The sequence below is a fragment of the Scomber scombrus genome, chromosome 3, assembly GCF_963691925.1.
Source record: "Scomber scombrus chromosome 3, fScoSco1.1, whole genome shotgun sequence".
Taxonomy (NCBI): Eukaryota; Metazoa; Chordata; class Actinopteri; order Scombriformes; family Scombridae; genus Scomber; species Scomber scombrus.
This window is the reverse complement of record NC_084972.1, coordinates 30,108,987-30,126,304: the sequence shown is the minus strand read 5'-3', so window position 1 is coordinate 30,126,304 and position 17,318 is coordinate 30,108,987. Positions and strand designations below refer to the sequence as shown.

Sequence of the window (17,318 nt, the reverse complement as noted above, 5' to 3'; positions counted from 1 at the left end):
CTTAATTAAGGAATAATCACTCATTTATTCATGACTGATGAGATGATTATGAATAAGATATACATTTATGGTTTAGAAATGTGGTATAGAGACTAATTATGAAGGGATAGAAGGGTCAAAATATGAACAGTATAAGGTTTAAACGCACCAGGCTATTACAGCTCATGAAAATGAGACCAACATTTCCTTTATTGATTAATTCTTTATTGGTTTTACAAGCAAAGTTATTAAAAAATAAGACCACAAGTTTACAATCATGCAAACTGCTCTCTGTTGTACTTAGACACCATTAGCAGTACTTAAAGCAAATTTACTAACATAATGACAATGCTATCATTCTGATATTTAGGTAGTTTAACATGTTCACAATCTTAGTTTAGCATCTTAGCATAGTGACATTTCTTTATTAGTACTAAATACAAAGTACAGCTGAGGCTGATATGGGAATAGAATTTGTTGTGTTGGTATTTGGTCCCAAATAAAAAAGTATTGAACCAATTCAAATTTTGACCTGATGGTGGCACCAGAGGATCACCAAAGTTATTTTAATTAATCCTGAGGGGAACAATCATATCTTTAACCAATTTTATGGTAATTTTTGTCAAGATTTAACCTTAACAACTACACTGAAAACCGAAAATGTGAATTGTGGTTGCTCCAAAGGAAATACAGGGCATAATCAGAATCTGAAGATGTCTGTAGGCTTCATTCTCGAGAGACGATGATTGTCTGTAAAATGTTTATAGTAATCCACCCATCAGATAAAACTAACTATTAATGATTGAAAATAACCACAGCAGGTTACAGATTAGAATTATAATATACGGTACATCATTAGATAAATTGTTGTCATTTAGTGGATTTTCTTAATTTAGAGAAACTTAAAATGAGAGCAATCAGAGAAGCTCAGTTCTTAAATCAGCAGCAGGAAACAGAAAATGAACTCTACCGCTGAGTTGGTTAGATGCAGTCCAAATTCTGCTGCAGGTCAGAGTGAATTGAAGATTAGTAAAGACAGTAATCGTACTACAGTAGTGAGCAACCAATGTAAAGGGAGATCATTTAGCACAGTGTAGCTTTAGAATTGGCATTGCACCAAAACTATGTTGTTTCAAGTGAAAATACTCAAATAGTTCAGAGTTTTTACAATACACCGATGTCAGATATTGTCATGTGACTTAAGTAAATGGTTATTTAGTTAAAGTGCCGAATTTAAGCCTGTGATTTGCACCATTGTCTGTTTTGCAGAGCAATACTGTAGGCAATCACACTGCAGTCTTTCATATAATCTATGGTGTTTACTGTGAAGAAAAGGCTTGTATTTCCTGGATTTAGCCTTAAGATTTGTGCCTCCTAACCTTGGTTAACTCAAGGTGCTCTTTTTACTAATGGATGACTATTTAAATCGCAAGCTGTCAATTTGTAAATATGAAGCAAATACATCAAAACTCAAAGGTTATAAAGGTACCAACAACTGTCATGAGAGACAGGAACATTTCTAGAGCAAACAAAGACACCACTACATTGTTGAGTATGTATAAAAGGACTATGAGTCACTTTTGACATTCATTATCATGCAAACTTGAAACTTCTAGCCAAGTACTTTCAGGCTGCATGGACCATTGTTAAAATCATTAACTAACTGTCCACTAGTACTTGTACCCATCCCTGCAATGTAAGGACATATTTCATTCTCTGTAACAACTGTTCTTTTGTCAAAGAGACCTTCATTGGTAATATCTTATGTTGAAATTCTTTGTTTGTGTAAATGTATGGAAACAGCCTCTCAGTGAAAGTGTGTGTGAAGGTGTGTATGTGTGTGTTAGTATCAGGATGAGAGAATGACAGTTTTCCTTTGTTGTAGTCCAGATTAACTCTGATCCTCTGCAGCTTCTTCTTCACTGAGAGATCAGTGGAGGGACCAAGTGGAGACAGCGCTGTGTATTTGTCACTTGAGAATCCCAATCTCCAATATTCATACAGCATCCCTATGCTTCCCTTTCTCTGGACAGACTCTACTGCTGCACCCAGAAACCAGTCTGTACTGTCTCCAACCTCAACATCCCAGCTGTGAGTCCCTGAGTTAAAACCCTCGGAGCCCAAAACAGAGGGATACTCAAACCTCTCTGGGTTTTCAGGAAGCTCCTGTCTCTCTCCACGTCTCACACTGGTCAGATCTTCAGACAGGATGAGTTCTGGATGAGCAGTGTTTGGATCCAGGATCACAGGAGTGTAGGAGACTATCTCCTTCATCTTGTTCCAGATGTTGAATGTCAGGTTGCCCAGGTGTTTGGCCACATCTATCAGAGCTCCTGAGACCAGCTCAGGATCATCCAGCAGGGGGCGCTGCTGGACTCTTCCCACTGTAGCTTTGTAGTTCTGCAGGAATGAGACATTTTCAGCTCTCAGCTCCTCCTCTGTGACTCTGATTGTGTCTGAAAGAACTGCTATCTCTCTGCTCAGAACCTCAATCTTCCCCTTCATCATCTGACTCTTCTGCTCCTCTTCCTCCCTCAGAGCAGAGATCCTGGCCTCCTCTTCCTCTTGTAGAAACTGGTAAAGCTTCTTAAACTGCTCCTTCATCTGCCTCTCTGTGTCTCTGGCCTGGACCTTAATGTATTCTGCTGTTTGATCAATGTTTCCTTTAACTTCTTCAAAAACCTTAATTTTCTCCTGTAAGGGCTTCAGGGATTTCTTGAGCTCATCTTTGTGACCCTGGGCCACTTTATCGAGGGGTCTGAATTTGTGGTTGTTGTGTGTTTCTGAATGCAGACAGACAACACAAACTGGCTGCTGATGATCCAGACAGAAAAGATTGAGTTTTTCAGAGTGCAGACTGCAGCAAGTCTGAGACCCTGCTCTAGATCTCTGGTCTCTCTCCTTTAAGAAGGCCTCACACAGGTTCTTTAATGCCAGGTTACGAGGTAGGTCACTCATTAAAGGTCTTTTCAAACAAATTGGGCACTCCCGTATTTGTTTCACTCTCCACCAACTCTGCAAACAGTCTTTACAGAAGCTGTGGCTGCATGTCAGAATAACAGGATTTGTATAAATGTCATGACAGACAGGACAGGAGAGATCCTCCTCTGACTGGGAAGACATTTTCACCCCAAACGAAGCTAAAAACAGACCAGACAGAAAACACAAAAACACTTAACTCTATTTTCATCTATAAAGTTACTTGATACTTAGTTTGTCTTAGTGTCTTGTTTTTGGCAAAACTTACATTCAGTGTGCAGCAGGTTGAAGAAGCAGTGTAGCAGTTTTTTGGTATTCCAGATTTCTTCTCCTGTGGCTGTCCTCTCTCTGTAGACAATTGAATTTTCGTCTGAAGCAAATGTGATTTCCTATTTTTCAACCTGTGTCTCTTTCGATTTCTCTTTGGTGAATCAGGTTCTGCAAGGGGCGGAGTTGTAAGGATACATTTGGCGAACTCAAGCTGTTCCTTTTACTAATAGATGCATATTTAAAACACAAGCTGTCAAATTGCACATATGAAGCAAACACATCAAAACTCAAAGATTTACAGAATAGTGCCAATAACTGTCATAAGATACAGAAACATTTGTAGAACACACAAAGACACCACTACACTGCTGAGTACAGTGTTCCTTTGGTTAAACTTACATTCAGTGTTGAAAGTCGCAGCAGGCCAAAGTAACAGTATAGCAATTTTCAGTATTCCAGTTTCTTCTCTAGTTGTTGTCCTCTCTCTGTAGACGAGTGAATTTGGTCTGAATAAAAATGTTACTGTCTTATGTCTCTTTCGAGTTCTCTGTGGTGAATCAGGTTCTGCAAGAGGCGGAGCTTTGTTAGGTGAGGTGAGTTACATGTTTTTATCTGATATATCTGTGTATGCTATGTTTGTCACACACACGGGGCAGAGGCTGCGGTCTAAATTGTACCTAAGTACATTTTGCTTGAGTTAACGATACACTATAGGTATATGTATATGATAGACTATAGATAGACTGTTTCATATATTAATTCTCATGTTTTTTATCCATGTTTATATGACATATTGGTATTTTTTTAACCATATATTTTGATATTATGTCACATACTACATATTTATATAGCTTCTGATAAGGTTTGCAACAAACTATTGGCCAGGTTCCCATTCATGGTTCTTCAAGGAATGTAAGTACTTAACGTTTATTTATATAGCACCCTTCTGGATCCAAAGTCAAAAAGTGCCCCACAATAAAAGGTAAAAGAAAAACAAAGATACTGTATAAACGTAAAAGAAAATTCTTTATTAGTTTTACAAGCAAAGTCATCAAAAAATAAGACTAAAAGTTTACAATCATGCAAACTGCTCTCTGTTGTACTTAGACACCATTAGCAGTGCTTAAAGCAAATGTACTAGCATTATGACAATGTTATCATGCTGATATTTAGGTAGTTTAATATGTTCACCATCTTAGTTTAGCAGGTCGGTAACATTTCTTAATTAGCACTAATCACAAAGCACAGCTGAGGTTGATCTGGGAATATAACTTAATGTGTTGGTATTTGGTCCCAAATAAAAAAAAGTCTTGTTAACAGTTAATATTTTAACCTAAAGGTGGCACCAGATGAAAAGTTGAGGATCACCAAAGTTATTTGAATTCATCCTGAGGGGAACAATTATGTCTGTAACCATGTTTATGGCAATCTATAAAATAAGTGTCTAGACTTAAACTTGACAACTACACTTAAAACCAATAATGTGAATTGTGGTTGCTCTAAAGGAAATTACTCCATCCTCTCAGGACCATGATTGTCTGTAAAATATTTTATAGTAATCCTCCCAAAAGTTAAAACTAACTATTAATGATTGAAAAAAATCACAGCAGGTTACAGATTAGAATTATAATATACTGTACATCATCAGATAAATTGTTGTCTCTTAGTGGATTTTCTTATTTAGAGAAATGTACAATGAGAGTAATCAGAGAAACTCACTTCTCACATCAACAGCAGTAAACAGAAAATAATTAAAATGATTGTACATTAAAGAACACAGTGATAATCCCAATGCCTGGGTAGAAGAGCTGCCTTAAGGATAAACTTGGGCAATTCAAGGTGCTCCTTTTACTAGTGGATGAGTACTTACAAATTGTACAGAAAAAACAAAAAAGATTACAAAGATAGTACCAACAACTGTCATAAGAGACAAAAAGATTTCTAGTATACACAAAAACACTACTACATTGTTGAGTGTGTATAAAATGGACTATGAGTCACTTTTGACAATTATAATCATGCAAACTTGAAACTTCTACTGAGTACTTTCTGATATACATGTACCATCTTTAAAATCATCATCTAAGTGTAGTTGTATTTATTTATAAGTGTTATTTTGTGACAGAGACCTCCACTGGTAAGATCTTCAGTTGGAATTCTTTGTTTGTGTAAATGTATGGAAACAGTTTCTCAGTGAAAGTGTGAGTGAAGGTGTGTATGTGTGTGTTAGTATCAGGATCAGAGAATGACAGTTTTCCTCCATTGTAGTCCAGATGAATTCTGACCCTCTGCAGCTTCTTCTTCACTGAGAGAACAGTGGAGCGTCCCTGTCGGGACAGCGCTGTATACTTGCCATCAGAGAATCCCAATCTCCAATATTCATGCATCCCTATGCTTCCCTTTCTCTGGACAGACTCTGCTGCCACACCCAGAAACCAGCCTGTACTGTCTCCAACCTCAACATCCCAGCTGTGAGTCCCTGAGTTAAAGCCCTCAGAGCCCAGGACAGAGGGATACTCAAACCTCTCTGGATTGTCAGGAAGCGTCTGTCTCTCTCCACGTCTCACACTGGTCAGATCTTCAGACAGGACGAAGTATGGATGAGCAGTGTTTGGATCCAGAATCACAGGAGTGTAGGAGACCACCTCCTTCATCTTGTTCCAGATGTTGAATGTCAGGTTGCCCAGGTGTTTGGCCACATCTATCAGAGCTCCTGAGACCAGCTCTGGATCATCCAGCAGGGGGTGCTGCTGGACTCTTTCCACTGCAGCCTTGTAGTTCTGCAGGAATGAGATGTCTTCAGCTCTCAGCTCCTCCTCTGTGACTCTGATTGTGTCTAAATGAGCTGCTATCTCTCTGCTCAGAGCCTCAAACTTATTCGTCATGACTTTGCTTTTCTGCTTTTCTTCTTTCCTCAGAGCAGAGATCCTGGCCTCCTCTTCCTCTTGTAGAAACTTGTGAAGCTTCTTAAACTGCTCCTTAATCTGCCTCTCTGTGTATCTTACCTGGACCTTAATGTGTTTTACTGTTTGATCACAGTTTCCTTTCATTTCTTTAAAGGCTTTCACTTTCTCCTGGACGGGCTTCAGGGATTTCTGGAGCTCCTCTTTGTGATCCTTTGCAGCTTCATTGATGGGTGTGAATCTGTGTTTTTTGTGTGTTTCTGAATGCTGACATACAAGACAGACTGGCTGCTGATGATCCAGACAGAAGAGTTTGAGTTTCTCCGAGTGCAAATGGCAGAGAGGTTCAGATCCTGCTGAAGCTCTTTGTTGCCTCTCCTGTAAGAAGGCCTCACACAGGTTCTTTAATGCCAGGTTACGAGGTGGATCACTCATTAAAGGTCTTTCCTTACAAATTGGACACTCATGTATTTGTTTCTCTCTCCACCAACTCTGCAAACAGTCTTTACAGAAGCTGTGGCTGCATGTCAGGATAACAGGATTTGTATAAATGTCATGACAGACAGGACAGGAGAGATCCTCCTCTGACTGGGAAGACATATTCACCCTGAGCAAAGCTGAAAACAGACCAAACAGAAAGCATAAAACACTTGAGTGTGACTCTCCATTCTCATCTATAAAGTTCCCTGATAGTTTAACTTTGTGTGTTGTTGTTGGTAAAACTTACATTCAGTATGTGAAGTCGCAGCAGTTTGAAGTAGCAGTATAGCAGTTTATAGTATTCCAGTTTTCTTCTATAGTGGCTGTCCTCTCTCTGTAGACGAGTGAATTTGGTCTCAATCAAAATTTTACTGTCTGTTTTTCAACTTGTGTCTCTTTCGATTTCTCTCTGGTGAATCAAGTTCTGCAAGAGGCGGAGTTTTGTCACACCATTTATGCGAAATTGTGATCAGAGGGAAGTTACGTTTTTATATGAAACGTCTTAATACAAACACACACACACACACACACACACACACACACACACACACACACACACACACACACACAGGGAGCACAGGCTGCGGTCTAAATTGTGAGTATATTTAACTTGAGTTGACAATAGACTATAGTATAGATTATACATAGACTGTTTCATCTATAAATTATCATGTTTTTGATCCATGTTCATATGATATATTGATACTTTTTTAAACATATATTTTGGTAAAACTTACATACAGTCTGCAAAGTAGCAGCAGGTTGAAGTAGCGGTATAGCAGTTTATAGTATTCCAGTTTTCTTCTCCTGTGGCTGTCCTCTCTCTGTAGATGAGTGAATTTGGTCTGAAGCTAAATATAACTGTCTGTTTTTCAATCTGTGTTTCTTTCGACTTCTCTCTGGAGCTAATTATGTTCTGCAATAAAAAAACAAAGACATAAATAGTAAAAGACAATATAAACAAATAAAAGGACAAAAGAATACTACAACTGAAAGGCAACCCTGAAAAGGTATCTGCAGCTTTGTCAAACCTCTCTGGTCAGATCATCAGACATTGAAATAATTAAAGCTGTTATATTCTCCTGTTTTATATATCCAAACATAGGACCATGACACAGCTTGATTGGATTTTTTTCTCCATAAATAAATAGCATAAAATATAAAGAAAGGATCACTCATTTATTTCTGATGACTGATGAGATGTTTATGAATACGATATACATTTGTGGTTTATAAATGTGATATAGAGAATAATTATGAGGAGATAGAAGCTTCAAAAAATGAACAGTATAGGGTTTAAAAGCATCAGGCTATAACAGCTCATGAAAATAAGACCAAAATGTCCTTTATTGATTAATTCTTTATTGGTTTTACAAGCAAAGTTATTAAAGAATAAGACCACAAGTTTACAATCATGCAAACTGCTCTCTGTTGTACTTAGACACCATTAGCAGTACTTAAAGCACATTTACTAACATAATGACGATGTTATCATGCTGATATTTAGGTAGTTTAACATGTTCACAATCTTAGTTTAGCATCTTAGCATGGTGACATTTCTTTATTAGTACTAAATACAAAGTACAGCTGAGGCTGATATGGGAATATAACTTGATAAAAATGTATTGAACCAAGAAGAATTTTAACCTGATGGTGGCACCAGAGGATCACCAAAGTTATTTTAATTTATTTTGAGGAGAACAATAATGTCCGTACCCAATTTTATGGCAATCTATAAAATAAGTGTCTAGACTTAAACTTGACAACTACACTTAAAACCAATAATGTGAATTGTGGTTTTGCTGTAAAGGAAATTACTCCATCCTCTCAGGACCATGATTGTCTGTAAAATATTTTATAGAAATCCTCCCAAAAGTTAAAACTAATTATTAATGATTGAAAATAACCACAGCAGGTTACAGATTAGAATTATAATATAATGTACATCATTAGATACATTGCTGTCTCTTAGTGGATTTTCTTATTTAGAGTAAACTTACAATGAGAGCAATCAAAGGAACTCATTTCTTAAATCAGCAACAGGAAACAGAAAATAATTAAAATGATTGTACATTAAAGAACACAATGATAACTGAAGCTCTTATGTTTACTTTTACAAATTGATATATCCTGTTTAAATAAACTCTACACTGAGTTGGTTTCTTAAAATATTCGATGCAGTCCAAAACCTGCTGGAGGTCAGAGTGAAGTGAAGACAAATAAAGATAAACAGTAAGAAACCATTATGAAGAGAGACTGTTCACCGCAGTGTTGCTTTAAAAATGGCTCTAGACCATGGTTAAGAGTTTTTACAATACCGTCTTACATGTAATCTGTGTTTTTTACTGCAATGAAGAGACTTTTATTTCCTGAGTTTAGCCTTTACTACAGTAACTACTATTATAGCACAATGCCTGGGTAGAAGAGCTGCCTTAAGGATAAACTTGGGCAAACCACGGTGCTCCTTTTACTAGTGGATGAGTACTTACAAATTGTACAGAAAAAACAAAAAAGATTACAAAGATAGTACCAACAACTGTCATAAGAGACAAAAAGATTTCTAGTATACGGGTCAATGACGTATAAGGATTTAGAACAACTCAATTTTAGAATAATAAAAACAAGCATATCTAATGCAGTAGTTCAAACATTCAGAATGTTGTGTACCTGAAGATCCATATTATACATTTGAAATTAAGTGATTTTAGTGGGTTTTTCAAGATTAATTGGCACTGGCCTTAAAAAGAGTCATGTGGTGCGACCATGATTCATCTTGAAATAAATCAATTTACTTAACACGCTTCACATCTTTTTTTAGTTTTCAGTAATATAAAGTGTTTGGAAACAAAGTATTTGAATTTGTTTTAAAATGTTTGTAAATGATGATCTTTTATTTATATAAGATATTTCAAGATGAATCATGGTCGCACCAAATGACTTTTTTTTCAGGCCAGTGCCAATTAATCTTGAAAACCCACTAAAAGCACTTTCAAATTGTAATATGAATTTTCAGGTACACAACATTCTGAATGTTTGAACTACTGCATTAGATATGCTTGTTTTTATTATTCTAAAATTGAGTTGTTGAAAATCCTTATACGTCATTGACCCATACACAAAAACACCACTACATTGTTGAGTATGTATAAAATGGACTATGAGTCACTTTTGACATTCATAATCATGCAAACTTGAAACTTCTACTGAGTACTTTCTGACATACATGTACCATCTTTAAAATCATCATCTAACTGTAGTCGTATTTCTAGTGTTTGTATCTCAAAGAAACATTGCACTAACCGTTATTTTGTTACAGAGACCTTCACTGGTAGTATATTAAGTTGGAATTCTTTGTTTGTGTAAAAGTATGGAAACATCCTCTCAGTGAAAGTGTGTGTGAAGGTGTGTATGTGTGTGTTAGTATCAGGATCAGAGAATGACAGTTTTCCTTTGTTCCAGTCCAGATGAACTCTGATCCTCTGCAGCTTCTTCTTCACTGAGATATCAGTGGAGCGACCCGGTGGGGAGAATGCTGTGTATTTGTCATTAAAGAATCCTAGTCTCCAATATTCATACAGTGTGTCTATGCTTCCCTTCCTTTTTACAGACTCTGCTGCCACACCCAGACACCAGCCTGTACTGTCTCCAACCTCAACATCCCAGCTGTGAGTCTCTGAGTTAAAGCCCTCAGAGCCCAAAACAGAGGGATACTCAAACCTCTCTGGATTTTCAGGAAGTTTCTGTCTCTCTCCACGTCTCACACTGGTCAGATCTTCAGACAGGATGAATTCTGGATGAGCAGTGTTTGGATCCAGAATCACAGGAGTGTAGGAGACCATCTCCTTCATCTTGTTCCAGATGTTGTAGGTCAGGTTGCCCAGGTGTTCGGCCACATCTATCAGAGCTCCTGAGAACAGCTGTGGATCAACCAGCAGGGGGCATTGCTGGACTCTTTCCACTGCAGCCTTGTAGTTCTGCAGGAATGATATGTCTTCAGCTCTCAGCTCCTCCTCTGTGACTCTGACTGTGTCTGAAAGAGCTGCTATCTCTCTGCTTAGACCCTCAATCTTGTCTTTCATAACTTTGCTTTTCTTTTCTTCTTCATCCCTCAGAGCAGAGATCTTGGCCTCCTCTTCCTCTTGTAGAAACTGATGAAGCTTCTTAAACTGCTCCTTAATCTGCCTCTCTGTGTCTCTTCCCTGGATCTTAATGTGTTTTGCTGTTTGATCATATTTTCCTTTAACGTTTTCAAAGACTCTCAGTTTCTCCTGTAAGGGCTTCAGGGATTTCTGGAGTTCCTCTTTGTGATCCTGTGCAGCTTCATCAATGGGTCTGAATTTGTGGTGGTTGTGTGTTTTTGAATCTCTGCAGATGGAACAAACTAGCTGCTGATGGTCCAGACAGAAGAGTTTGAGTCTCTCAGAGTGCAGACTGCAGTGAACCTCAAACTCTGCTGAGAAATCCTCCTCTGATTGGGAAGACATTTTCACCCTAAGTGAAGCTGAAAACAGACCAGACAGAAAGCATAAAACACTTAACCGTGGCTCCTCATTCTGATCTATAAAGTTCCCTGATACTTAGTTTCACTTTGAGTCTTGGTTTTGGTAAAACTTACATTCAGTTTGCAAAGTGGCAGCAGGTTGAAGTAGCAGTATTGCAGTTTTTAGGATTCCAGTGTTCTTCTCCTGTGGCTGTCCTCTCTCTGTAGACAAGTTAATTATGTCTGAATCAAAATATTGTCAGCTTTTTAACCTGTGTCTCTTTCGGTTTCTCCATGGTGAATCAGGTTCTACTACAGTTTTGTCATACCATTTGTGTAAACTGTGAAGTGAGTTACATGTTTTTTATCTGAGCAGAGGCTGCAGTCTAAATTTGACCTAAGTGCATTTGCTTGAGTTGATGATAGACTATAGATATATGTCTATATATATATATAGTCTATCATCAACTCAAGCAAATGCACTATATAAGAAGAAATGTATACATATATATACAAATTCTAATGTTTTTGATCCATGTTTATATGCCATATTGGCACTTTTTGAACCATATATTTTGATATTCTGCCACATACTACGTACTCATACAGCTTCTGTTTGCTGCAAACTATTGGCCAGGTTCCCATTCATGGTTCTTCAAGGAATGTAAGTAATTAACGTTTATTTATAATGCATTAAAGGACAAAAAGAATACTACAACTGAAAGGCAACCCTGAAAAGGTATCTGCAGTTGAAAACAGACCAGACAGAAAGCACAAAAACACTTAACTGTATGTGGCTCTCCATTCTCATCTATAAAGCAGTCTGATACTTAGTTTCACTTAGTGTCTTGTTTTTGGTAAAACTTACATTCAGTGTGCAAAGTCACAGCAGGTTGAAGTAGCAGTATGGCAGTTTTTAGTATTCCAGTTCTTTCTCCAGTGGCTGTCCTCTCTCTGTAGACGAGTGAATTTGGTCTGAAGCAAAATATTATTGTCTGTTTTTCTACCTGTGTCTCTTTCGGTTTCTCTGTGGTGAATCAGGTTTTGTAAGAGGTGGAGTTTTATCACACCATTTCTGCCAAATTGTGACCAGAGGTGATAATGTATGCTACAAACTATCGGCCAGGTTTCATGGGTCTTCAAGGAATGTAAGTCTGTCTGTGACGTAAGGCTGAAGTAAATCTCTCACAGTTGTTCAATCTATTGGGACGCTCGCTCTACCATCTTATATTTGAATGTTGGCTATTGTGTGCAATCTTATCTTTTGTTTTTCCTCTCATCCTTTCTTCCTATTTTGTAATTGAGTTAAATTATGCATTGGAGAAATCTCTGATCAAGTGTCTTTGAGGATTTTTTTGCACCTATTCATCACATTTTTTGCTATTCCTATATCAATATCAATTTGTATTTGTTTCATATGTGCAAACAAATAAAATCAAAATCATACAGAGTTCCAAAAGTAATGAGAATAATCTTGAACTGCATTCTGGATTTGATGGGGAGTCAGTTTAAAGTATGTTTATTATTTATCGCAAATAAAGGGAAAAAAATACAAAATACAAGAAAAGTAATACATGCAGATTTGTTTCGAATATTAAGAAAAGAAAACAATAACCAACAAAAGAGAAATGTGCAGAAGGAGCCGATAAAATCCCTAAGGGCTTGTCAGGTGGCCCTTATTGGAGTCCTTATCGCAGCTGAATTATGGACCACTTGTAAATGATCCAGAAACTCATCATATCCATTTCAGCCCATAGGCAAAAGTTTAGTGATATTCCTCAGATGGAAAAAACAAAACAGGTACAAATCAAACACTTGACATGCTGATCCAGAGTCAGCGCCTGGTCTACAGTGACACCAGGTTATGTTTGTTATTCCTACACACAATTCATTGAAAACCTATGAAACAGACTGATGGCATGTACTGAATGCATTCATAACAGAGTCAGTTTTTACACAATGCACAGACTTGACATTAATATCACTCTCCTCATCTCAGAAAGAAGGTGAATAAGTTTATTTTCCAAAAAAACTACTTCTTCAACTGTATTCCACCAGTCACACTGAATCTGAGATTGAGCCCTTCCTCTCTGTCTGTAAAGTCATCACATCCCATTCATCCCTCCATCCTTCATTAAAGGATAAATAAACAAGTGTGCTCTTGGTTTTAAAGCTGCTACAGGCCTTCATTAGTAGCTAATCTGGTCCTGAAAAGGTTTTCCTCCCCGCTGCTTCGACCCTCATTCAGACTCTACGAGCTTCATCTGCATCACAACACACACAGATTAGGCTAATAGCATTAGTGGATCTCCCCGGATCATTATTATTGCAATCATTATCATTATTATTATTATTAGTTTTAACTCTGTCGCAGACTTGTAGCAGAACAACGGACGTATTTTTAGTGTGAAAACTAAACTGATTTTCTACTTTAGTAGTTCTGAAGAAAAGGAGATGATTCTGCTTTGTGTTTATGTGACAGTTGTGGCAGTTTAAAAAAAAGAGACTGTTTGCTCTAATCTCACACACACACATTTACTGTATCCTGAGGGGAAAGTCAGATACCAACACACACAAACACACACATGTACACACACATTCAGCTTTTTCTTTTTGGTTTACTGCAAAGTTGTGTTGTTGTTGAGGCATTTGATTGTGAAACTAAAAACTAAGTAAACTAAAAGAATTAAAATATGCCGTCTTTCATCGGCACAGTCACTCAGCAGAGATTAGCTGCTGTATGTAAGGAAGCTCAGGGAATCTCATTCACATGGAAAATCACCTCTTAATTCTAATTGGTGGCCAGTGTAAATCCTTCACTCCCATTTAAACAAGCAGTCAGCATTGTGTCGTCCTGCTGCTTCACATGGACCTCACACTAAACCATCCATTCACCTTCTCAGTTTACTTTAGACCACAGGTACTTTGAGAAGCCACAGCGTCTCTACCAGCTAGATTTTTAAACCAAATAGACTTTAAATTGACTTGAGACTCTTTTTTCTTCTTTAGAGTAAAATTAGGATAACTTGTTTTGGCAGTTATTAGTAGGGTTGTTATCACACCTGAGGGCTTTCTGCTCTTTGGGCTGTTTATTGATCAGTTTGTCAGATCAATCATCATGGCGTCCACTCTGGGTCCTGTGACAGAAGAAAGCAGGCCGGCGTTTTCCATCCAACGGATTTTGGGTTTGGAGCTGGAAAGACCTGGAAACTGCCTGAAACTCCACCGACCCTGGACAGGTGAGGACTGAAAGTTTTGAATCTGAACAATTAAGCTGACTGAGAAGTTAAACTCTGACGGGTCATAATGAAGATGCACCAAGAGTCAGGCAGCACTCAGGCAAAAAAAGATGATATATAGAATTTAACCTGTTATTTCCTTGTTGTCATGTATTTTTATCTAAATGAGTTTCCAATAGTTGACAAGAGAATAATATCAGAAATCACATTTAAGGTTTTATTGCAAACATCCACACCATCTAATTTGTTAATGGTTATGACACAGTGCAGCATATTTTTACTGCAAATGTGAAATTGGTGATGGAAAAAGTACTTAACTAAAAGTAAAACGAGGTTTGTGTAAAAGTTGTTCTTAAAAAAAAGTTTTTCAAATATCCTGTAAATGCATAAATTGAATTTTTTGGCTCATGTGTAAATATATGACCTCTTAAGTTAGTATTATTTATTTATATTTCCCTCTTATTTCTTAGCTGCTGTATTTATTACATTCATTTACAATCTGACATTTTTAGTTTCATTATTTTTTTCTTTACTTGTGAAATTGGAAATGTTGGTTTTGAATTACATGCTGACAAACAAGAAACAATCCCAACAGCCCAAATTCAATTTTGAGGAACATTGTTTATTTTATTAAATTACAGAGGCATTATTTATTAATTTGATTTATTAAAGTTATATGAGAAAATGGCTTACTAAAAAAACTGAAATATTGTTATTTGTTCTTTGGTGCATGTAAATATCTGCTGTCTCCTTCATTATACTGTGTTCATTTTGCAGCTGTTTAGGGACAATAAATATAATAATAAACCCTTTATACTATTGTAGTCTCTCTAATTTATCTGTTGATTGATGATGATACTGTCCTGCTTAGATAAAATAAATGTGCAATTAACTGTAAATATAACAGAAATGAATTAGGTGTTTCTTTTACCTAATAGTTAATGATTTCTCACACTACATTTTTCAAGGATTTTAATGTTGGATCACTGATATTCAAATGTATTTGGATTTGTATCAGTGTAAAATCTGTTGAATCATTTCATCCAAGAAGTGAAAAAGTTGCTTCATTTTTGGTTTAATGTTATGAGAATTAATTGATTATTTGCCACATTTAAATGATAAAAGGTGTTCATTGTCTTTTATTTTCCTGCATGAATCCAGAGGTTGAAGCAGAGAAGGAGAACAAAGGAAACAGTTTGTGCTCTAAACAACAACAAAAACACCATTATAAACAGCAACAACAACATCATCATCCTCAGCAGCTGAACTCGACCAGACCGACATCCAACTGGTATATTGGACGCAGACCACGCACTGCCTTCACCAACAGCCAGGTGATTAATCAATCAATCATTCAGACAATGAGTCAAGTTGAAGAACCTATTTTTTGTGGTTTTGTGTTTGTATAGTATGCTGTTTGTATAATATCAGTGTGTGTGTGTGTGTGTGTGTGTGTGTGTGTGTGTGTGTGTGTGTGTGTGTGTGTGTGTGTGTGTCCTGCAGGTGAATGTGTTGGAGACAGTGTTTCATGTGAACTGTTATCCAGGTATCCAGCTGAGGGAGCAGCTAGCAGGGAAACTCGAGCTGGACGAAGACCGAATACAGGTTGAGACATACTGACACACACACGCACACACACACACACACGCACACACACACACACACACACACAGAGAGAGAGAGACGTAATAATGATGTACACACACTACCACTGACACACATTTTTGCTGTTATCATTTTAAGTATTTCTTAATTATTATTAAGTATTTTCTTTATAATTATTGTTATAATGCTACAACTTTACTGCCAAACTATTATTATCAGTGCTACAGCTGCTGCTATTATTATTTTACCCACACAATTATTCCTACCATGCTAATATTTCAGTAGTTACTGGCTGTTGAACTGATACTTTAAACACAGTTACTCATGCTTTTGAGCTATCACTACTGCTTTTAAAAAAATTACTAGCAGTAATAAAACATCTGCTACTACTATTGTTGTCTTGATACTTTTCCTTTTGAAAACCAAAACATTCCCAATATTTTGTGTTTAAGGTTTAAATTGACTTTTAACCCAGATTTAATAATGCTCTTGCCACTGCTGCCTTTGATTGGGAAATATGTTTCAATATAGGAAGTTCAAGGGAATTCTTTTGATATTTTAAAACAGATATTGATTAATAAATGAAGGCTTAAAAATGAATATATTAAAGCAGCGTTTCAGATGTAATTCAATTTTTTTTTAACTATTGAAAGTGTTTTAAGGATGACATCATAACACAGTTTCTTTCTTTGTCTTTGTCAGATCTGGTTTCAAAACCGGCGGGCCAAGCTGAGACGATCCATGAGAGAAACCCGACTGCGGCTGGTTCAGACGGCCGTAGCCGACCTCGGGGTCAAAGAAGAGGTCATAGGTCAGCTGAAGGCCAAGAGGGACGTGCAAAGTGAACTTGAGTTCGCTCAGCGGCTCGCCTCTCGTCTTCAGCTTGAGGTTGAGGAAGAGGAGGGCTGATGATCATGTTCAGGCAGGATTAGTCAAACATTCATGCAAAAACCCAACAGTGGAAAACAAATGGTGACAAAGTCTTTTCTTGATCTCAATTGATTATTTTTGGCTTTTTAAAGTCATAAATATCTGGATTTCTATATTTAATTAAGCTAAAAATAAAAAAATAAGGTTCCTCTTATTGTCAAGTATATAAGAAAGTATTAGGAAGTTGGAGATAAAACTGTTTTAAGACAGTGATATGTGATATTAAAGTGTCTTAATATGTGAATATGTGTTTTCTAAGCTGTATAAAGTCTAATAAAAAACTAATTAAAGTATTTGAATTTCGTGTTTGTCTTTTGCATCATTTCACCATAGTACACAGTCATTTGGTATAGATGTATTATATCTATTATATGCTTTGTATCATCATGAAACACTTTTGGTTGTTAGTGTGTCATTCACCATACAGTTTGATAACTGCTGACCTGAAGAGAG

At 36.9% G+C, this 17,318-nt stretch overlaps 4 protein-coding genes across 4 annotated transcripts; 1 reads left to right on the top strand and 3 right to left on the bottom strand.

Moving 5' to 3' along the window:
• Positions 1-1,638: 1,638 nt before the first annotated feature.
• On the bottom strand, positions 1,639-3,102 carry LOC133976316 (E3 ubiquitin-protein ligase TRIM39-like). Its single transcript, XM_062414503.1, has one exon. It carries the CDS (start codon positions 3,100-3,102, stop codon positions 1,639-1,641), a length of 1,464 nt encoding a protein of 487 aa, XP_062270487.1.
• Positions 3,103-5,339: 2,237 nt separating this feature from the next.
• Positions 5,340-6,740, bottom strand: LOC133978060 (nuclear factor 7, ovary-like). The gene has a single exon (XM_062416401.1). It carries the CDS (start codon positions 6,729-6,731, stop codon positions 5,340-5,342), a length of 1,392 nt encoding a protein of 463 aa, XP_062272385.1. The 5' UTR covers positions 6,732-6,740.
• Positions 6,741-9,913: 3,173 nt separating this feature from the next.
• On the bottom strand, positions 9,914-11,095 carry LOC133976306 (E3 ubiquitin-protein ligase TRIM39-like). The gene has a single exon (XM_062414491.1). The coding sequence runs from the start codon at positions 11,093-11,095 to the stop codon at positions 9,914-9,916; it is 1,182 nt and encodes a 393-aa protein (XP_062270475.1).
• Positions 11,096-14,209: 3,114 nt separating this feature from the next.
• On the top strand, positions 14,210-16,844 carry LOC133976300 (homeobox expressed in ES cells 1-like). The gene is made up of 4 exons (XM_062414479.1): positions 14,210-14,230; positions 15,566-15,664; positions 15,834-15,935; positions 16,638-16,844. The coding sequence occupies exons 1-4, from the start codon at positions 14,210-14,212 to the stop codon at positions 16,842-16,844; spliced, it is 429 nt and encodes a 142-aa protein (XP_062270463.1).
• Positions 16,845-17,318: the final 474 nt, after the last annotated feature.

Bases quoted from the DNA above. Each gene is read 5' to 3' on its own strand.
- LOC133976316 (XM_062414503.1), bottom strand. From the start codon at position 3,102: ATGTCTTCCCAGTCAGAGGAGGATCTCTCCTGTCCTGTCTGTCATGAC.
- LOC133978060 (XM_062416401.1), bottom strand. From the start codon at position 6,731: ATGTCTTCCCAGTCAGAGGAGGATCTCTCCTGTCCTGTCTGTCATGAC.
- LOC133976306 (XM_062414491.1), bottom strand. From the start codon at position 11,095: ATGTCTTCCCAATCAGAGGAGGATTTCTCAGCAGAGTTTGAGGTTCAC.
- LOC133976300 (XM_062414479.1), top strand. From the start codon at position 14,210: ATGGCGTCCACTCTGGGTCCT. The intron at 15,665-15,833 runs GTGATTAATCAA...TGTGTCCTGCAG, and splicing joins CTGCCTTCACCAACAGCCAG to GTGAATGTGTTGGAGACAGT. The intron at 15,936-16,637 runs GTTGAGACATAC...TGTCTTTGTCAG, and splicing joins TGGACGAAGACCGAATACAG to ATCTGGTTTCAAAACCGGCG.